The 23,045-nt window shown below is 40.2% G+C and overlaps 1 protein-coding gene and 2 long non-coding RNA genes across 3 annotated transcripts; 2 read left to right on the forward strand and 1 right to left on the reverse strand.

Moving 5' to 3' along the window:
- Positions 1-1,664: 1,664 nt before the first annotated feature.
- LOC145457920 (sodium- and chloride-dependent betaine transporter-like) lies at positions 1,665-22,474 on the reverse strand. Its single transcript, XM_080336213.1, has 13 exons — positions 22,307-22,474; positions 15,067-15,198; positions 13,131-13,303; positions 13,009-13,076; positions 12,283-12,415; positions 11,495-11,629; positions 10,955-11,058; positions 10,800-10,893; positions 10,589-10,732; positions 8,567-8,704; positions 6,481-6,693; positions 4,297-4,467; positions 1,665-3,974 (listed from the first exon to the last, which is right to left on the reverse strand). Exons 1-13 carry the CDS (start codon positions 22,422-22,424, stop codon positions 3,864-3,866), a joined length of 1,734 nt encoding a protein of 577 aa, XP_080192339.1. The 5' UTR covers positions 22,425-22,474; the 3' UTR covers positions 1,665-3,863.
- On the forward strand, positions 14,079-14,315 carry LOC145457924 (uncharacterized). The gene is made up of 2 exons (XR_013921008.1): positions 14,079-14,148; positions 14,242-14,315. It is a non-coding gene; the product is annotated as an uncharacterized LOC145457924 (long non-coding RNA).
- Positions 15,926-20,489, forward strand: LOC145457923 (uncharacterized). The gene is made up of 2 exons (XR_013921007.1): positions 15,926-17,114; positions 17,591-20,489. It is a non-coding gene; the product is annotated as an uncharacterized LOC145457923 (long non-coding RNA).
- Positions 22,475-23,045: the final 571 nt, after the last annotated feature.

The following is a 23,045-nucleotide window of genomic DNA, read 5'->3' on the forward strand; positions in this document are numbered from 1 at the left end:
ACGGATATTGGGAAATGCCCCAAAATGTCGAGAGGTATTCCCAAAAACGCCTCTTTTAGCCATCCGGCGGTCACGAAACTTTCGTAGCATTTTGGTCAAAAGCAGGCTACCTCTTTCAAGACAAAAAAGCAGCGTAGAGAATTGCGGAAGAACCTTTAAGATGCGTGCAATTCTTTATACGAGCACCGTGATTTGCAGAGGGCGAACCAAGTAGGCTACAACACCACAGGCCATAGCCACTGCACATGGAAATCCAATGAGGTGATTTATTCAATTCGTTGCCGAAAAGAATGTTGTAATGTGTGGTACGTTGGAGAAACTGGTCAACCACGCCGCAAGAGAATAATGGTCATCGGCATGTTCTTTCTAAACGTAACACGTCGAAGCCCGTCGGTGAGCACTTTTCTTCAGTAGGACACTCGCAGAATGATATGATTATCAACGTGTTGGGCGGAAACATCGACGACTCAACCCTGCGCAAGGCGTCTGAACAAAAATACATCGACCCATTAAATACATTCCATCAAGGGCTAAATATAGATAGAGGGTGCATGTCACACTGCACCAGGGATGTCACACTCAACTGGCGTCGCGGGATGGATTCAAACCTTGAAATCGCTCGCGGGCCGGACCAGTCAAATGATTCCAAAATGTTGTCTCAAAATCCATGCTGTTTCACTTGAATACATTATTATTAAGCTTATATATGCAATAGCATAATACATATATTAAGGATCATATGGGTTCTATTCCAGATTCCAGCAACACCTTCATTCGCAAATAATGGATAAATACGATGATTGGCCTATTCGCCTATTGAATACCGCTGCACCGGTAAAACAGTGGCACTAACGACGAAATAAGCTGGCACATTTCCATTATTCCTTCTGTTTAGTCGTACTCTGGGAGTTAGCCCTGTGTATATGCGTTTTGAGGATTACAAGAGATTTACCTATATATTGAATTTGCTTCATTTATTATTTGATCGCGATTCGACTGTCTCTGGGGACCGGGAACCTTTTGAGTCAGAAATGATACAGCAGTGTAACCACAGATATTTGAATTATAATTTGTGTAACCATTATGTTATCATTGTAACCTTCATGTACCGGTTTCGCATTGGCGTTTTTGCTTCTCTGAATAACTACGTTGTGGTAGATTTTTCCATAACACTCTGAAGTCAGTGTGCACTTTTTTTTTTGCCTTTCCGGAATCGGGTATTGATGTCAGCGACATGTTCCTGAACACCTGAACACCACTGTCGGATGGTTAGAGTGGGGCCTATGAACATTGAACATACTCGACATTTGGTGTCTTGGGGAATGTCGTTGGGGATTATTCAATGTATGTATTTCTTACTAAATATCTCAATAATTGTTAGAGATGTGCTGGATAATACGGGCATTTTTTTTCAATCTACTCTGAATTGCTTCGTAGGCCAGATGCGGCCCGCGGGCCGTATGTTTGACATCCCTGCACTACACCGGTCCGTGGACATATGAGCATGCGACATTACAGCATGCGAGACTTCGGCATGCGACAATTTGGCATGCGACACATGAGCATGTGGGTTAAATTACGGGTTAGGGGTAGGTTAGGGTTGGATTTATGGTTGGGTTAGGGTTAGGCTTTAGGTTAGGTTAGGCTAGGTTAGGTTAGGTTAGGCTGTGTTTCGGGTTAGGGTAAGTTTGTGGGTTATACAGTCACATGCTGAAGTGACGCATGCTGATGTGTTCCATGCTGAACTGTCGTTTTCCATTGTGTCGCATGCTCATATGTCGGGCAACCACTACACCATACGAAGCTGCAGTTGATAAATTCGGTGCTAATCCTCATTTTCAGTGCCACAACTTGTTGTAGACGTTTCTAAGACATATTTTGTTTTTGCTGTCTATGACGTCATAAATATACATATACTTATCGGGTCTGAAAGTTCTCTATGATGTCACAATATGAGCATATGTTTGCATTTAAAATCTTTTTGCGTTATTTTCACTTTAACACCTGACAAAGGAACGGAGCTCCGAAAGCTCGTGTGATAAAAAAGATTATTACTTTGCAAGTGGACGTTAAATAGCCTAAGATGTAAAAGCAACCAAGATCATACAATGCCATTCCATGTTTACATTCGATTAATTCCGGTAACCAATCACGGAGAACCGGTAAAGCGTGCGTGCTGGTGGAGTCTTCGATATCAGGCTCTCGCACTGCGAGATCTACCACGGCACGTGATTGTTCCCTACCTGAGAATCATACATTACATTAAATGCATTTTTATTGCAAAATTGTTCGAGGGCCAAATTCACCGAGGGCCATAGTAGTCGAGAAACACCATGAATACCACAAAACAAACAAGCAGACCACGTGTGTTTGATATGTGAGCGTGGCGTTATCTCCCGCGCTTACTCAATCCGTGATCTCGTGATCTATGCATGCCCTGACCTCCGTACAATATTGACAAATCAATTGATAATAATATTATTAGTTTAATAGTTCGCATTAATAGTTTGAATACAAAATTTCCCGAGGGCCGAATTCACCAAGAGCCGAGTTCACCGAGGGCCGAGTTCACTGGTAATCGATAGATTACTACTAGTCTAGGACAAAGTAAGCTTCAGTCACTTCGTTTGCGGCCAATTTACTTGTGATTTACTGATGGAGGCTGAGTAAAACCAGGCTTCACAATGGTTAAAGGACTATATGCATGGTTGCTCAGACAGATAGTATCAGCGTGTCGAGAACATGTACGTACAGGTGTTGAACGATTTTGTCGACACCGATTACTTGATGACTTGAAATTGACTCGACAATTATGCTTCGAGTAACGAGTCAATGGACTTTTTTGAGACGACAGTCAACTCAAGTAAAGTCATTTTTGCAAAGTGACTAGAGTCAAGTCAAGTCATTGGAAAAAGTCTACTAGAATCAGACTCGTTTATACGTTTATCATGGATATGTAGTGTAGGTGCAACGCCCTTTTGCGTGTGTATTCAACTCTTAATTCGTTCCTCGATTCAGAATCAATGGAGAGTGCAATGGTATCTGAAACGGCGAGTAAAATGCAATGACTTTGAATCATGCCCCGTACTTTGAAAATTGAACTCGACTTAACTAGTGACTTGACTCGACTCAGAATCAAGTCTCTACCTTCGAGTCACAATTCATCTCGAATCATTGCGCATTTTGACTCGAGTCAAGTTAAGTCCCTCGAATTTTCGAGGCGACTCGAGTCAAGTCAAGTCACTCGATTTTTGGAGGTGACCCGAGTCAAGTCAAGTCATGTCACGAGTCAAGTCACAATTCAAGTCAAGTTGACTTTTCGAAGTATGGGGCATGATTACCTCATTGCATTTTGCTAGCTGTCTAAAATACAGATTGGGCGGTCATTGATTCTGAGCCGATGACCAAATATAGAGGTAAATATACACGCAAGAAGGCGCTGTATCGCTCACATATACGTAGAACTGTTAAGCTACGTTAGTAATTGCATAGCCTCAGTTTATGGTTACCAGTCAAAATAGAGAATAGAGAAGCGAATTGATAAGATGCAATACATCACCCATTTACAAATTGATACGATACAATTCGAGCCTGCGCCAATGGTAACAGACTATATCACCTATATTCGAATTCAATTTAAATAAAAACAAGAGGTTTGGTCAAGGTGAGAACACAGAACAGAAATATACACACTCGAGTCATCCCAACACTGTTGGAACCACAAAAATTGTCACCAATAAGCTTGTAATGTTGATTTCTCTGTATTGCAGAAGGTCGACAGTACAAGCACACTGAGTATAGTTACAAAGAGCACTTCATTGGACATTTAAGCAATCGCAAGAATTATTCAATGGATCCGTATTTTACATATCAATATCCCTGTCACTTTTTACGCGTAACATTTTTTCTCCCGCTTCATTTTCCATTTTAATAGGTCTTTTAACATCTTGTATTTCCAGGGATTTTTTGAACTTCTGAAAAATAATTTGAAACTTATGGTAAATGTACGCACGTGGTGCTCTTCAAGGATTATCTGCTTGTCAAAGTAGGCGTCATAATTTCGCTATACGTTGGGTTATAAATACGTCAACATATTCGGTCATGGGCTACTGGGATTTACACAAGTGGCTTGATATTATTCGTATACACACATGACCATCATATTACTTGAAAGCAAACAGGAAGACATTTGTAGAGAATATTCATCTTGCATGTCTAGAGATATGATGAGAAAATGCTTAAATCTGATGTAGGGATATCGTGGCCATTCAACTGAATGTCAAGGTGATATTATACCTCTTTCAGTGTTGTTCCGTCTGCCTTACATATTATCCAAACGGCTCCGATAGGAAACGTCATTGTTGATGTAAGAGCGATAATCCACCCGATTGCATTCGCCCAAGTAGGATAAATGTACGAATCTAGCTTCAAGGTTCGGTATTGTGACAGTGAGTAAAAGGTGAAAACCTGAAATTGTTATTCTGGTTAAATCCGAAACGATTCAAATTTCTGATTTTTCATGCAGGCTTTAGGGATGGTGTGAACCTTCGAAAGGAGTGAAGTGTTAGCCTACCATACCTAGCGATGACTCGGCCCACATAATCCTAAAATGCTGAAGTACATATTGACGTTTTAAACGCCGCCAAATATATCAACTGGGGCAGTCAAATGACATAATAATCCAATAAAATCAATATGTTCCGTCGCTTTGCCAACAACTTCGACGAGGATTTGTAAGGAAATATAAGCTTACGCTTTAACGGTCTAGGCCAGTCCGAACAATCTATTCGGCGTCTGAGTATTGCTACGTTGATATTGAGCATAGTGTAAAACGGATTTCTACACTTATTACCGATATTACCCCATTAACAAGTTATACAGCTATAGCCAACACCCCAATCGCACGGATTTGGTTTTTATGATACAGTAAACATATGAAGTCAAGACCCCGTACGCCTGATAGATTTTTTTACATCAGACTACGATATTAGGTTCATTAATTGATTGAATAAGCATTTCGATGACGACATGTATTGTATTTCACTCTTGATGTTGTGTGATTGCGGGTCAAGCTCACTGCAGAGAGTCATTAAATATCCACAAAGGGTAAGCTGGCTATTTCGAGCAAACTTCTGTAACAAATGAAGTAAAATTTTTGAGGTTGTCAAGGTGCTTGCTCGTTTAGTGTTTATTTTTTGTGCCGCCAACACCATGCATATAGTGACCCGCAGTTGAAATACAATAAATTCCGACCAAAGATGTTATAATGAAATGAAAATTGTTATAAATGAAAAGATTCAGAGAGCAGAATCTACCGAGATTTGTTTGTGAACGTGAACCTCTAAATCTCAGAGGTTCACACACAGAACGCGAACGTGAACCTCACGTTTACACCATCCCTAGTATGCTTCCAATCGACTACATTCGCCCCACAAAATGTGGAGTCCTCGTAATTATTAGGATGAGAGAATCAGGCATAGAAACTGGATGCTTATCCCTAATGTGACATGCAATAGCAGATTACTGATCTACTGCTCATGTTCAGTGACCCGAAAAATAATTTGGCTGCCGCAACCCGGCCCGTTAATGTGGGTTTTGAACCACCACTGGGGGAGGGCAACGACCGCTGCTGATATTTTGGTGGGCAGCTAGGATAGAACGAGAGCCCTCAGGCGTGACAGAGCTGTAGCCTATTGTCTTATGATAACTGATTTCACATCATCAGCGATTGATGATCGCTCGTATGAGACAATAAGCACAACTCTGGCGATGGTTGACGAAACTTTTAAGTGACCTTGACTTATGACGCAGAAGACCAGTATTAATAGCCTATTCTCACGAGCCCGTGGTGTTCGCTGTGTCAGACACTAGACTCATGAAGCAGAAGTCCCACTATATGCCCACTATAATCTTTTAGTTTTATGTAAAAGCATGTCTTAATTATTTTGTTCCATTAACACTGTTGCTGATGCATTCTCCATTTTGTGTACCAACATCCAGCATGTAATGCAGTTGATTCTTTTTGTTGTGAAGCAGCGAAAATTTGGGGTTCGCCGAAGGCTCACACATATTAACGTTAGGGTTCGCCAGGTTAATAGTAAGGAAACCGCTAGATTAGATACATTGATGCACGTTTTCTTGATCCAACAAATGTAAATTGGAAGTTGACAAAATAGCAAGTTGTGTTATCTCGTAAGGATAATTTCCCTATTATTGGGATTGATTGATTACGAAAAGATCCGTTTCACAAGATCACACAACCAGAAGACGTAACGTTGATAGGATATAATTGAGTTGATGGGTGTATTTGTCGTAAATACGATCGATTATAATCTCCCAGATTGACTCAGAACGTTTTAGTCGAACCAGTGTATTATTTCAAGAGTGGCATGTTTATCAAGTTCGTATTCACTATATATTTCAGAAGTTCCGAACACCAGATAACGGTGACCTTTTCGCAACTGCACGATATAAACTCACCATAGATACAACAGGTCCTACATATCTCCACATGATGTGCAGATATACTCTTGATTTTATAAGCTTATAATCGGTCATGTCTTCTATCATGTCACACATGCGATTCGAGCCCATGACCCAGCCGATTGCGATGAATTGCACGAGAGCCACGAAAAAGATACACCATCCGGTTATAGCGTAATTGTTCAGGAGTTCAAGGACGTATATGCCACCCTAAAAATGCAAGGAGATTAGACGCATGTTGAAAACCATATGACAATATTTGAGTCGACTCATCGTGTCACGTTTTTATGAACTTCTGAAGCATATAGGCATATCTAAAACATATCCAAGTCACATGCGCACGCCACTTTCTTGTCTACCCAACTTCTATGCATCTACATTACCCCGCCATGGGTAACCACATGATTATACCACGACTTACACGATGAAGCAGCAATCCAATATTTCTCAATGCAACTCGAATAATACCAATAGGATTCCACATCCAAGAGCATTCCGCGACTCCAGTGTATGTTAGAAGTATTATTTCAAAACGTATAGATGCATTTGTGTCTGTCCGTCGTTCATAAGCTGAATGAGGTTTCATCTACAGTAGGCCTACAGATATATAGTCATAGTCATAGACAGGCCGTGTTATTTTTGGCATATGCCAAACTGCCAAAAATAACTTATTTTTGGCATTTTTCGATTTTTATTTTCGGCAGTTTTGGCATCGTCCTCTAAATAGATAGTTTCAGCCTCGAATTAGTCACAAAAACGCTTTATTTGGGCTAGTTTGTCAAAAGACACCACAAAATGTGCAGCATCCACGTATAATCAGTGTCAACAAACAATAAGAAGAAAAAACCTAACGATTTCATAGGTTATTAATATCAAACGATAACACAAAATGTGCAGTAGCCTATCCATCGGAATCGGTGCCAATAAGCAAAAAAAAAAGTCTAACAAACACGCTCAACAGCTGATTGTTACAGCTGTTGAATAGACTTAAATCGTTTGCACTGTAACAGTGCTTCCCAACTTAGGTCAGCTAAGTTTCTCCTAAATTCATTTCTCGCCCAGCGAATCTGGGAAATATTGGCTTCAACAGTAGCCGTTTAGGGAAAGAATGTTGCCAGTCATCCACAAAAGGTTTTCAGAGCTTCAAAATCTTTGGAGGACCGAACCGACTTCCATGCATCATGAAAAGAGATCACTTCGCCAGTGCCATCGATCTCATCGCGGAAAGAATTTTCTTCCCGATCCTTTTCTAGGAGTTTCCTGTGTTGTCTCTCAACACATTCTATTTAGCAGCCCGACTATCATTTTTCCTTCAGTCTACCCATATATTTTCGGAGGACTTTTGTCACTTCAGGTGGCTATTACCAACTCGCATGGAAGAGTCCTGGGAAGGTTAGCTTGTTTAAGAACATTGGCGCAAAAAGACTGTCTGGCAAAACGAGACAATGCAGCTCAGAAATAGCCAGACAGTTTGTTGCGTCACAATGTTCAACTCGATCACAATGCAAAAATCGTGGTTGATTTTGGGGGTTCCAGTTCCATGAGCAGAATATAATTTATATTTTAATAATCATTACTGCGGCAGCTTCTCATTGATACCCGTTTTATCAAATTTAGCGCTCGGCAAGCCGGTCAAAAATGGTCGTAAAATTGCCTTTGGAAAAATGGAAAGTACCGGTATGACGTAAACCAAATGCAGTCAGCTGTTCAATCTCGCTGTGCCCACACCATTTAGGACAGTATGCTATCACCCCTAATGGGTGGGCTGGACCCAGATTAAGAAACCTGCCTTTCACAAACGCTCTTCTCGCTTGTAACGCGGTCCTGTTACCACAACACCATGAACGAAATACACTATTTGGCAGGCCGTGTTATTTTTGGCATATGCCAAAAATTGCTTATTTTTGGCATTTTCGATTTCTTATTTTTGGCAGTTTTGGCATCTGGCTCCTGAAATGCCAAAAATAACACGGCCTGGTCATAGACCTATGTTATTACAACCGAAATAATTTATGTAACGATAACCTGATCTATGAATCATTAGGCCTATTTAACATGAAATGGGATATTTTTCTTTACTTACTGGCGTAATCATTGTTAATCCAAACATGAACAGCACAAACATCGTAGCGGCCATCCATACTTCGTTGGAGTATTTGAAACGAAACCAACCAGGCACAATATCCCTAATGCAGCATACGAAAGCCTCGTGGTAGACAAACTGAAATATAATGCATGACTTGTGACTCGGAACCGTGTGACTTGGTTACAACCCTGCTGTTAAACGACTTGACTCCATTTGGTTCATGGAAAGACATATGCATGCCAGACCAGAACTATAATGTTAAAATTACAACAATCGATTTCTAAGTGGGCATGCAATGTTGGTAGTATTGGCGAAAATGTTTTTCAATCATCAATACTCTACTTCGCAAAGCATATTGAACTCTCTTTTGCAGTCGACCAATCCTTCAATACTAATGGATTTTTCTTAGTTTTCGATTTCACCCACGCCATCACTGTCACAACAGCTACAACATATGCTCGCTAACTGACATTATATTGGTCCTGAACAACGATATAATATTACTACAACAACAACCTATTGCTGCGATCATATCACTATACGAAAGAGTCGCAAGTCATTTCGAACCATTGCAAATTTAGCCTCAAATCCAGTCGAGTCATTTAAAGATATGTGAAGCGCAGTCACGAATCAAGTCAAGCCATCCCAAATTTTCCAATTTCGAGCCAATTTCAAATAACGTAGCAAATATCATCATTCTGCAGCAATTTTGTTCTAATGCTGTTAGTGTATCTACATATATCTACATTGGTTCATTTTCAGTCAAAATGGATATGAAACGTACTACTTATTCCACAACACTATTAATCAGACTTTGTGAGTCATTATGTAGAGCTGCTTAATAGGGATGGTGCGGACCTGCGAACCTCTGAAATGTTCAGGATCGTGTGGACGCGAATCTTTTTGAAAGGTTCTGTGTGAACGCGAACGTGAACCTATGACGTCACGTGACGTCATATTGCTAATCCCAACCCTACATTCTAGCGACCTAGCGACGACTCAGGGCACATTATCCCACAATCCTGGAGTACATGCTGACATTTTAAACGTCACATAATGTATCAACTGGAGCAAGCAAATGCTATAATAATCCCATAAAATCAATATATTCCGTCGCTCTGCCAGCAATTTCGACGAGGACTTTCGAGCAAAGTTCCCTCTAAGCTGCGCACGTGCGTAATTGCGCAGTGCTAACACGGTCTCTGCGCAAAATAAATATAAGCTGCGCACAAAAAAAAGCCGAAGTGATGACCTTTTTCTTTTTTAGTAGTTTCGCACTGTTGTGCAAGGGACTGCGCAGTGAGTTGGTGAGTGCGCGCAGACTCGTGAAAAATTAGAGGGAGCATTGCTTGCGAGGGAATATAAACTTACGCCGTAACGGCCTAGGCCAGTCCGGCCAACGTATTCTGCATCTGTTTATTGCTACATTGATATTGAGTGGAGTGTGAAACGGGTTTCTATATACTTGCTACCGATATTACCCCATAAACAACACCCCAGCCAGCATCCCAATCGCACAGATTTGGTTTTTATGATACAATAAACATATCAAATCAAGATGGATCCCGTACGCTTGCTAGATTTATTACATTTGACAACGATTCATTCGACGCATCATTCGCGGACTATACCTACATGTAATGTATTTCGTTCTTGATGTTGCGTGATAGCGGGCCAAGCCCACAACACGGAGTATCTAAATATTCACAAACGGAAAGCTGAATATTTCGAGCAGAATTTTGTAACAAAGCAAGTAAAATTTTTGAGATTGTCAAAGTGCATGTTCGTTTAGTGTTGATTTGTTTTATGGAGCCAGTCCCATGCATAGAGTGGTCCGAAGTTGAAATGCAAAGAATTCCAACCAATGATGTTATAATGACGTGAAATTGTTATATATGATAAAGGTCCACATGGCAGGACCTACCAAGGTTCGTTTGTGAATGTGAACCTCTATATATCTGAGTTTCACACACAGAACGCGAACGCGAACCTCACGTTCACAACATTCCTACTGCTTACCAAACTGTCGAAACCAACAAGAAGCATCGTGATAAAGAACAGACAACACCAGAGCTGGGGCAGTGGTAACAGGGAAATAGCTGTTGGAAAAACGATAAACACCAGTTGCGGACCTTTATCCGCAACTTCATCAATTGTAGTATTCTGAAAATATCAGTGGAATTGAAACCAGAAGACGAAACGTATTACATTATAAGTTGCTGTCACCAACCTTCGAAACTGCCAAGTGTCCCAATACCGTGAAGCATATCACACCGGCGAGAAAACTGGCGGCAGTATTAGCTATCGTCATGAGTATAATATCCCTTAAGGATGCGTTTTTGATATGTGAATGTTAATAATAATAATACTAATAAATCAATATACCTCACGTAATTATGCTTGTAACTATTGAATTTACTAATTGTAGAAAGAGTCCCAGTGCATGCTCCGAATGAGAACACTACTTGCGAAGCAGCGTCGGTCCAGACCTGTAGTAATATAGCTTATAATCAAAAATGTCTTCAAGCACGGTTTGCGATGTGCCGGGGCGTACGAAAACTACCAGCACCTTATTTGGTAAAAAACACTCGCATACAAGATCGAGGAGGCCAACGCTCACAAAGTAGACATGTACGATTTTTCATACGATAAACTATAAACGGTAAACACGCTGAAACAACTATAGATAAATGTGTAATTGTGTATACTTCCGTATTTACTGTCACCCATAATGCAGAAAAAGGGTATCAAACGGCATGCGGCCTGGCAAGCAACATTTTTCTTTTGTCAAACGCCCTGGCTAAGATTTTGTATAAAAATTAATGTTGATTTCTTAATAGATGATAGCAATAATTTCTACAAAGCGGGCATCAATTTTACTTTTGAGGCCTCTGATGTGTATCGCCATTAATATATGACACTTACATCAAGTGTGACAAGCTTGGCTGCGTTTGGTTTCAGATATTCTTTCAAGCCATACGCCGCTCCCTCCAATGTAGATCCCCGTACCACCAGAATGACGAGCATGAGAAATGGAGCCGTTGCAGTGAAGTACACCACCTAGGATTGTGTTTATAACAAAAATCAATTTAAAACAAAGATGTTTAAAATAATTTCCTTGTTTAAAACTTGGTTTTTATTTTATATTTTTTCCCAAGCCATTACGTCACGCATATTCAATTGTGACGTCATATCGGATTGATATTCACGATTGAAAATATACAGGATAAATATAGCTCCTCTGACGAAATAGGCATCCAACCCTTTCCATATGCGGACTAAAAATATCTATAACCAGGAGTCCAGGACTATACATCGTCATGCAGCATTTTTACGGTCAGCGGTCATCATCATCAGAACATTCATTCCGTACCAATGATCTACATCTACGTACTATAGCTGTTGAACCGACTATTTCGCGGGTTCCAGCCCTCCCATATCGTACACATCGGCTATATCGGGTGGTAATCGTCGTACGTATAGGTTCATACAACAAGTTTTTGGAAAGTAATTACACAGTTATGGCATAATTATACAACTTGAAAAAAAAAATTTGAAAGGCTTTTGTTTAAAACTCGGTTTAAAACATGTTTTAAACAATGTGCTTTTAAACAACCATTTCTTCTGAATGCAACCCGAACACCACCTATCAGAATCGATTAAATCGATGTCAAGCTCAGCGTGATACATCAACGGATGTAGAACAACAATACCTTGCTCGTCCAGCCTATTCCTTTCCATACCGAAAAATAGGCAAGAATCCAGACTATCGCTAGGGCGATGAGAAGATCCGGTTTGATGGCTCCATAATCATGCAAACCCGCACTTTTCGACAAAATGTGGTTGCTGCAAACAGTTCGTCCGATCAAAACTTCTGCGTTAGCTTGTTTATGTATAGTTAATGCGATTACTATGGGAGATCATCAGCGAGATCATTTGCAGTATGACTCACTGGTTTGCAATTCGATACGGAATTTCAGATTGTGGGCACACACATTAAAAATGGAAAATTTTGAAGCGGTTACTATTTACCCAGGTTCATTAACTTCACTGCCATTGAACGTCCAAAGCGAAACCCATAGTGATCGAGTAATGTTCCGAAAGCTATATCAATATTCAACCACATTCAAAATTTTCTATTCATAGTATATTCTCAACCCCGCTCTACAAAAGAAATTAATTATTCTCCAAGTGATGCATCAATATTCAACTTTGGAATTAATACCATATGATCTCTGAATCGAAGTCACGAGAGTTCCTCTAATTTAAAGATTATGCAAACGGTTGTTATCATATGTCACACCGATTATGCTATCAAATAACGCGATATGACTAGCGGGGCAACTCTAACGCTCGAAGTCACAACAAAGATTGATAAACCTAACATGAAGTCTACATAACAAACAGTCATACATCGCGAGGAAAGCATTTGCAATTACTTGAAAAATTCCTCTACCGATGATCGAGAGAAAACGGTTTGGTTTCCGGAGATGTCAGTTGTATTCACCTGGAATATATCCAGCTGTGAATACTGATATCTATTGTAAGTGGAAAAGTCTACCGTATCCTTTCCAACCACTGACACGCATGAATCTGTATTCCATGTGTTATTGCATGTAAGCCAAACAGGGTCACTGGTGAATGATGCGTACATCCACCTGACTGTCCACGATAATAGCACCGGCAGGTATGAGTTCCAATATGCCATCATGAATATTGCAGAATATCCCAGTCCTAGTAATATGAGGGTAAGACAAAACGAATTTTGCCACATCCTTCATCTTCAGTAGGAGTGCGAATTAGAACACGGTGAAGGTTCACCATCAAAACTTTACGTCTCGTCAGGGCTGTAATGATTCGAGTCGTAACTCGATTCGAGTCGGAATGTTCTCGTGACTCGACTAGACCCGACTCATGAACATTGGAAAATGAAGAGACTCGACCTGAGTTAATTTTTAGATTAACTTGACTTATCCTCGAGTCATTAAGCATCACTCGCCCAAGTCACCTGCATTGTATAAGACATTGTTAATACGATTCGAGTCATATATTTTGATAGCCTTTTTCGGGTATCTCGTATATCACATTTGCTCACACTTATTTAGCGACGCGATAGTCTCGACCTTTTTCACCGCAATTCGTGTTTCCGAAATAACAACTCAAAGCATGACCAGTTGAACCGATTTCGTACCATCATGCACATTGTGCATTTTAAAACTGCGGCGCAATGTTGTCTTAACGATTTAAATCAGCATCTCGAGTAACCAACGTGATGTCCGGTAGCGTGATTTGCAAACTGAAGTAAAATGTGAGCTCGTCGGATGGTTTACATTTTTTTCAGCCTATTATAGTGCAAGCCCCCTCGTTGGAACTGAAATGACGGCCTGTCTTCGGATTAGTTTAATCGTCTTCAGATTTGCAGAGCTGTCGCAACGCGTACGGAATTTTTGAGAATGAATATGTAAACACATGTTCCATAGTCCCGCATGATTTATGTAGGTCATCTCTTCCGCTCAGATCTCAAAATAACGTTATTTACTCCACTTCGCCAGGTGGATGACTGAAAAAAAAAAAAAAAGGTCATCTCTTCCGCTCAGATCTAAAAATAACGTTATTTACTCCACATCGCTAGGTGGTTGACTAAAAAAAAAAAAAAAAAAAAAAAAAAAAAGGTCATCTTTTCGCTCAGAGCTAAAATCACCGTTTTTCACCCGTCGGAGCTTCATTTCTGTGCTATTATGTGGCATATCACTCGCAATTTGCTCTAAATCTGCTCTAAATCCTAAAAAAGAGGACAAAATCTCAAAAAAGAGGACAAAAGGGCGTCCTCCGAGGAAACTTTCAAAAAAGTCAAAAAAGAGGACAAATCCTCTTAAAAGAGGACGTATGGTAAGCCTAGATTTATGGAAATCGGAAATCCGAAAATCCCAGGGTGTGGACATTAGCGAATTTAATGACATCTGCAAGATCCACTTGCTGCCATATCACTGCTAGTAATAGTTATTATTTCGTATGGAAATGCATGAAAGTATATGGAACCAGACTCAAACCCGAAATGATTTAGCACCCAAACAAGAACTTTTTAAGCCTGAAACAATTTAGTGTAATCTGAATTGGTTTTTAATGTCTTAAATGTTCGATGAAATACTGGGAGATTGCTATCTCAGTAATATACAGGAGTGAAATGCCGATTGGGATTCCAATGTGGTAATAAGAATGACTGTCGGTTGACCCTTTACCGAGAACTGTGATTAGGAGTTGACTTTTCATACAATGATAGGACTTGACTCATGTACCATGAATTGGACTTGGGCTTGATTCGATGACAAAGTGTAAGATCGTGACTTGATCCAAGTGAAAATTTGAAATCATAGAATGATTGGAGATGAAACTTCATGAAATTGTTAAAATCTTGCATTCATGGTGCTTGCAGTCGTAAAAAGGCTTGCTAAGCTTTCAATCATAAATTCTCCGTTCTAATCCTAATCAAGTCTCACCTTTAAAAAGTGGGATGATATTCCACACTTTAATTACACTTTTTCCAGTGTGTTGACCCAAAGTTGCCTCTATCGCAGCCAATGGCAATAACAACAGGATGATGAAAATGAAGTAGGCCAGCATAAACGCTCCTGTACATAAGAACTATATTGTATTTATCATAATATTCAGATTAGTCGTCTGCTCTTCGCTAGAAAAATAGTGACCTGAAACACGAGATGGGGAGAAGACACGAAAATTTGTTACTACAGTCAGTTTATATTTTGTAATGTCAGGACCTTGCAGAGCAAAAACTACAAACGTTGTTCAGCTGACAGCATGTAGCAATTTTGCGATTGTGGCGGCCACAGTGTCGATGGAGTTGCCCTTTTTTTACGCGTGCCACTGTGGTAGTCTTTTACGTTTTGCATACGCAATCATGATGAATTCAGACGAGTCGCAAGTCAGGAGGAAGATGTTGACAAATGTAACAGAGGTATATCGTTTCTTATCAGCGTTAACCTATACTGGGTGGAATTGTCCGTGCGTGGTAGCTCGGCTATATGTTGTGATTTGTGTGTCTAGATTTTATGTGCTCAGTGAGTAATATACTAAACCAAGTTTGTTGTTAGTGACCCCCTGATAATGAATATATTGTTCACTATTTCTCTTGTACATGTAAAGTAGTACATGTTGTGATGGTTGAGGTACTGCAAGGCATCGTTCTAGTTTTGATTAACTGTCTTGTTTCTCTGACAATGGAGGAGAATTACTGCGCCGTGTGGTGTAGAATAGGCAGTATAGGACTACCGTAGAATTATACATACTTTGTAGGTCTACTTGAGAATCGGGTTCTATCACACCAAATTCAATGTCCTCTGAAACGTGGTATTTTGTATATACAGTCACAGAATTGGACGTTAGATTTGAAAACAATTTTGGATCAGGATGGAGTGAGAATGTCAATTTGAAAAAATATTTTTGTATCAGGATATGGAGTTGAACTGAATTGGAAAATTTCAGGACTGGACTTGAACCGAAAAATATCAGAGTCAGCTCATCAATGTGTACACTGTAAAAAATCTGGTAGATTTACTGGGAAATCTCTGTAAATTTTACCACGAATTACCGGTCGCAGCCAATTACTGTGCGTAGCTTGTCATTTTACATTTTGATATGTAATATTACCTTAATATAGCTGTAAAGTAAGTTACCAGAATTTCTTCGCAAAATTACTGACAGTTACTCGTTACTGCAGTTTACCGGGCTATTGGCAAAATTGATTAGCATCAACATCGATGTATACGTAGAACTGAATGTTACTGATATATCATTCTAGAGGTGATTTGACCTGATTGAACCTCGTTTGCGAGACTGGGGTCTGTCATACCGAAATTGTTGGCCCTAGTATCAATTTAAGCTTAGTAGGGTACAAGAAATAACTGACAATCGTAGCTAATGTGGTACACCGTAGCCATATTATATTATAAGGCAATGGCTGTACGGCCAGTCTCGCTGGTTACATTCGTTGTCACGGATAAGGCTGATAAGTTAGAAAATTAGTTCAGGATGTATAATATTGCTCGGGGAAACTAGAAATATCAACACCGCATGCTCAGCTGACCATTTGTTAATGGCGGACAAGGCGACCTGTAATAGGTTACATTAAGTGACTGCTTTTTCTGAGATTCGTAGTAAACAACCAACGCACAACTGTGACATCACAAGCAGCGTCTGGTTAGGTAAGTACAGTAAGTAGTGAACAACACATGGAATATATATCAATTTATACGAAATTAGATGAAAAAAGGGACTATATGCAATGCTAAATGTTTCTGTATGGAAAAAACGACCCAGATCAAACATTATAACGTGGCCAGTAAATATTATTGGTGTCATGTGTCAGCGGATGAATACCATTTATTTCGAAATCGTTCGAGTTTCGTCTGGCCAGTGGCCATTAGTGAGATTTGAGCAAAGGGTGGAGCGAAGCTTGTTGTGCTTGAAGAAAGTGGACACGATCGTTGAAGATTCCTAGGAATGCTGAATGGAATACGCATCTTACAAGGTAATACAGTACTACATAGTATTTGTTACCATGAATATCTGACTCTGCACACCAGCCCTCGATGACTTAAATTTCATGATTGATATATATCATTCGCCGCATTCTCTGTTCTATTTTGGGATATTTGCCGACTTATATAGTGACCACATACTCCGCTGCGGAGGAGTTGAAACTGTTGGCTTGGTAATGTCATTTTCGGACCATGGCATAGATATGTTTTCATCCACTGCTGGATTTGTTTGCTACACAAGCCACCTTAAATTAGGAACCTTTTGCTTCAATACAGAGATAAAGTCATGAATCTCTGCTATGTCATGTAAAAGGCGGAGCCGTCACAACACAATGTGCCAGTACCGGTACTTCAAAACATGTTATATTTTTGTTAGCCCATTTGTCTTAGTCTTTATAATGTCATGTCCACTGTCAACGTTAGGAACTTTGCTTTATATAGCGACTTACGCATGAATTCTTTTTAGTGGAACTGCAAGATACTACTTGCACAGAAGGAATGAGAACGAGAAAAAGAAACAATTGGAAGTTTGGCCGGTGGTGGAATTAATTCACGTTTTCTTGAGACCACTCGTGTTACTGCATGTCTCCTAAAGAAGAATTAGACCTCCGGCAGCAATATTTTTCCATCGATAACCACTTCATCGTGATATCATGAATGAATATTAGGGTTGTTCAGATTTGAAAAATTGTCAAGAAACTTCGATGCTTGTGACCAAAATGATGGTTTAGTACATAAAAACACTTTTATGAGCAATTTTGGTCATCTTCATCGTGATCTTCTATCCCCGAAAACCCCCCCAAAGATCCACTGGGCAATTCTCCTTACTATTGGATATGTAATGTTGACCACGTCACTGGTGTATAGCTTTTGTGACGTTATTAGTTGAAAACGGCCGTGTAGGGATAATATATTGCAATAAAATAGCCATGTTTTCAAAATTTTACATGAATGCAGTCCTATAAAGGCCACATGCACATCGATTTCATTCTGCACAACCTGTCTATCATGCTCATGGGAATCATGTATTGGTTGCACCATTGATATCGGCTTGATTTGGATCGTACATTGAAGAAGCGCCGTTGGGTTGCAATTCGTGAACAAATACTGATATTCCCTGCTAGTTTTCAGCCATAAGCAGGCCGTGTTATTTTTGGCATTTCAGGTGCCAGATGCCAAAACTGCCAAAAATAAAAATTTGAAAATGCCAAAAATAAGCAATTTTTGGCATATGCCAAAAATAACACAGCCTGCCAAATAGTGTATTTCTTTCATGGTGTTGTGTTAACAGGACTGCGTTACAAGCGAGAAGAGCGTTTGTGAAAGGCAGGTTTCTTAATCTGGGTCCAGCCCACCCATTAGGGGTGAAAGCACAGTGAAATTGAACGGCGGACAGCATTTGGTTTACGTCATACTTTCCATTTGTCCAAAGGCAATTTTACGACCATTTTTGACCGGATTGTTGAGCGCTAAATTTGATAAAACGGGTATCAATGAGAAGCTGCCGCAGTACTGATTATTGAAATATAAATTATATTCTGCTCATGGAACTGGAACCCCCCAAATCAACCACGATTTGTACATTGTGATCGAGTTGAACATTGTGACGCAACAAACTGTCTGGCTATTTCTGAGCTGGATAGTCTCGTTTTGCCAGACAGTCTTGTTGCGTCAATGTTTTTAAACAAGCTAACCTTCCCAGGATCTTCCATGCGAGTTGGTAATATTAAAGCCACTTGAAGTGACAAAAGTCCTCCGAAAATATATCGGTAGACTGAAGGAGAAATGATAGTCGGGATACTAAATAGAATGTGTTGAGAGACAACACAGGAAACTCCTGGAAAAGGATCGGGAAGAAAATTCTTTCCGCGATGAGATCGATGGCACTGGCGAAGTGATCTCTTTTCATGATTAATGGAAGCCGGTTCGGCCCTTCAAAGATTTTGAAGCTCTGTAACAATCAGCTGTTGAGCGTGTTTGTTAGGCTTTTCTTTCTTTTTTTTTGCTTATTGGCACCGATTCCGATGGATACTACACATTTTGTGGTTTCGTTTGGTATTATTAACCTATGAAATCGTTGGGTTTTTTCGTCTTATTATTGTTTGTTGGCACTGATTATACGTGGATGCTGCACATTTTGTGGTGTCTTTTGACAAACTAGCCCAAATAAAGCGTTTTTGTGACTAATTCGAGGCTAAAACTATCTGTTTAGAGGACGATGCCAAAAATAAAAATCGAAAAATACCAAAAATAAGTTATTTTTGGCAGTTTTGGCATATGCCAAAAATAACACGGCCTGGCCATAAGGTATTATTCAAAGGTATGCAATGTCAGTAATACTTTTCTCAACTTCAAATCATCTGTAAAATACCGAGTTATCTTATTTTATGGTAGACCGCAATTTAGTTGCAGAAGAATGTCTGAAACAAAACGGATATGGGTTTTGCGGACCAACCACGAACAAGATTCAGGTCTGCCCACTATCTGGTCTGATATTCCGGTCACTATTCGATCGGATATTTATCTGAGTATATTAGTCACTCCAAGCTACCGACTCTAGATGAGATTCTACTACATCCGCCATATCTGAAAGAAAATTGCCCCGAAACTACCACAACGCAGGACTATGTCCTTCTAACTGTTGAAGAGGTTGCTAACGTATGGAATATGACAAGAATACCTACAAGGCAAGCGCTGAACATTGTGATGATGCATTATTTCAGGCATTCTTCTTCAACTAAATTGCAGTCTTCCATAAAATAAGATAACTCGGTATTTTACAGATGATTTGAAGTTGAGAAAAGTATTACTGACATTACATAACTTTGAATAATACTTTATGGCTGAAAACTAGCTGGGAATATCAGTATTTGGTCACGAATTGCAACCCAACGGCGCTTCTTCAATGTATGATCCAAAAGAAAGCCGATGTCAATGGTGCAACCAATACGTGATTCCCATGAGCATGACAGACAGGTTTTGTTGAGCAAAACGGATATGCATGTGGCCTTTACAGGACTGCATTTCAATAAAATTTTGGAAACATATCTATTTTATTGCAATATCTCGTCTCTACATGGCCGTTTTCGAATGATAACGTCACAAAAGCTACAAACCGGTGACATGGTCAACACTACAGATCAAGCAGTAAGGAGAATTGCCCCGTGGATCTTTGGGGGCTTTTCGGGGATAGAAGGTCACGAGGAAGATGACCAAAATTGCTCATAAAAATGTTTTTATGTACTAAACCATCATTAGGGTCACAAGCATCGAAGTTTCCTGACAATTTTTCAAATCTGAACAACCCTAATGAATATACAGTTTGTTCAATGTCGTTTTGGGGATGTGAAGAAAATGTTGCGATATTTTTGCATCGGGTTGCTTTGCGATAGGTATGGATGTACGTGAATTTGCAAGCTGGTATGTAATCCTGATTTACAGGGACAGCATGTAGGTAGGTATAGGCGGTAAAATGACAGTCTTGATCGCAAATGTACAGGAGAACATGTAGATCAGATATACCGGAGGTGACTGTAACATTACAGTCTGGCGTGTAAAGTGAGATTACCGGACGAGTGTAAGTTAAATTTACATTGACTAACGGTAATGTTAGATTACCACGAAATGTCTGGCTACCGTGCTTCCAAACATTTCGCGGTGAATCGGGGTTTTTATTTTTTACAGTGTACATACGGACGTTCTTCATGTGTTAACGATAATTTAAATTCACAACGTGCGTATGTAAAGTTCTGGTATACACGGTGGACATACAGCACCGTAACTGCCGCACCCCAAACCCCCAATTGGGGGGGGGCCCGAGCTCGAAGGGGGCCCAAAATTATTTCGTGAATTAGCATAAATCATAGAGTATTTTTTTGAAAATTTATGCAATTTTTTCAAAATTTTTCGCGCTGCGCGCGATTTCATGTAGCCGTTTCTCTATATTGTAGGGTATTGGGCCATTACCGCGCCACGACCAACCATGACATACAATCAAGTTTTAGGCCATATAACATGCGACTCCAAGAAGTGTGCCAGAACGATCGGCAGCGAGAAAAGCTTGGCCGAAAAGGTCTATGCCCTTATGCAGACCGAAGACTTCGTTATATAGGCTATACAAAATGCATATAGGTTTAATTGTCCATAGGCGCCTAAATGACTGGCACCGAATGTTCCTGTCTTTGCAATCTGAACCTCACAAGACAAATACCATCCCGCTGGGAAAAATTTTATTCCAGTGAAGAAATACCAATTTGAAATCGTGTGCGTCTCTTAGTTTAGAAGCCTACGTTTGGGCGATTCTATATTTTTTGATATAGCAGACTGGAAGTCACGAAATAACATCATGTAACGAAGTCATATCAACGAGTCCGTCCGCCCGAAGATGTTTAATCATTATTTACGGGCCCTCCCGTTTTCAAGACACTTCACTCAGCTCTACCGGTAAATCTAATTACGTGAGTAGAGAGGACAATAAATTGATAGCATAATATATATGCAATCGCCGATCTGATTGACCGATTTTATCATAAATTATCGAAAATTTTCGCGCTTCGCGCTGGCTCACAATGCAGTACAGATAATTTCGTGACAAACGCGAACAACGTGATGGGGGGGGGGTCGTTTTATCACCGTATGAGAGCCCAAGACCCACGTTTTTGGGGGCCTGACGAGGTGCTGTTTCGTTCCTGCCAACGGGTATACGCCCGAAGATGTTTAATTATTATTGAGTGATCCTACCTTTTCAAACACACCTCAATCAGCTCTACCGGCAAATCTGGTTACGTGAGCAGAGAGAAGATAAAAATTGATACCAATATATGCAATTCCCGATCATACTGACCGATGAAATCATTAATTCTAGAAATTTTCCGCGCTTCGCGCGCTCAGGCGGCAAAAGCTGATTCACTAAACATACTCCCAATGAATATGCACAATAGTAGTAAACAGTGTATCGCCGGAGGGGGGGTCTGGGGGGCGAAGCCCCCCAGAAGTTAGGTCTATAACCCTATGGGGGGCCCAAGACCAAAGTTTTGGGGGGGGCTGACGAAGTGCTGTTACGGCCCTGTGGACATATGATATGTTCTAATACAGTGCGTCCCAACCTTTTTCAGTTTGCGATCCGCTTTTAAAAGTTGTTTGGATATCTCTATAGCGTTGCTGTAGGTGCGGAATTTCTCACCTCCTCCATTTTTGTAGCAGATGTAAGGAAATCTCCAAATGTTGCTGAAACCAACCATCAACCCGACCAAGTTGAGGACGTAATCAAACTTGGTCTTGAAAGTTTCTGCTTCTGCCATATTTGTATTCTGTGCAGATTTGATTAGAATAATAGATGCTGAATGGAATTTAACTTGTTTTATTGGTAAAGTCATTTATATTGCCAGTGTACATACATTATACCAGTGGTTCTCAACCTTTTTGTCTTCGCGGACCCTTTTTGGTCCGTCAAGGACCCCGCGGACCCCCTAGATTTTAGTTCAAATTTAGCTTAATTTGGCGAGATCGCGTAGTGGTAGGCTATAATCCACAGCTGCGACACCACTGGGTTGTGCGTTCGAGTCCGACCGAGGTCAACTCCAGAATACCTACCCATGTGTTGAAGATTTATCTCAGATCTTCCTCGCCGTGTCAGCGGTTTCTTATAAAAGCCTAGAAGTGGACCATGATAAATGTCGACAGCTACGGAATGAAAATGAAGAAAATTGGCCCGGTGTGAATGACCATTAGTCGACAAGCACCATGAATACCACAAACAAGCTCAATTATCGTGTAACCATCATCTGTGTTTTGCGAATATTAATTACAGACTAGTGCCAAATAGTAACAAATTAACATCACATTATTTATGTGGAAATTGTGTAGACGGTAGCGAATTCTGTCGCTGCTGAAATACGTGGTCGTGTCTTGAAAATCCGCCT

This window comes from Botryllus schlosseri, chromosome 15, assembly GCF_051294905.1.
Source record: "Botryllus schlosseri isolate E-star chromosome 15, Bs_hap1, whole genome shotgun sequence".
In the NCBI taxonomy this organism is placed as follows: Eukaryota; Metazoa; Chordata; class Ascidiacea; order Stolidobranchia; family Styelidae; genus Botryllus; species Botryllus schlosseri.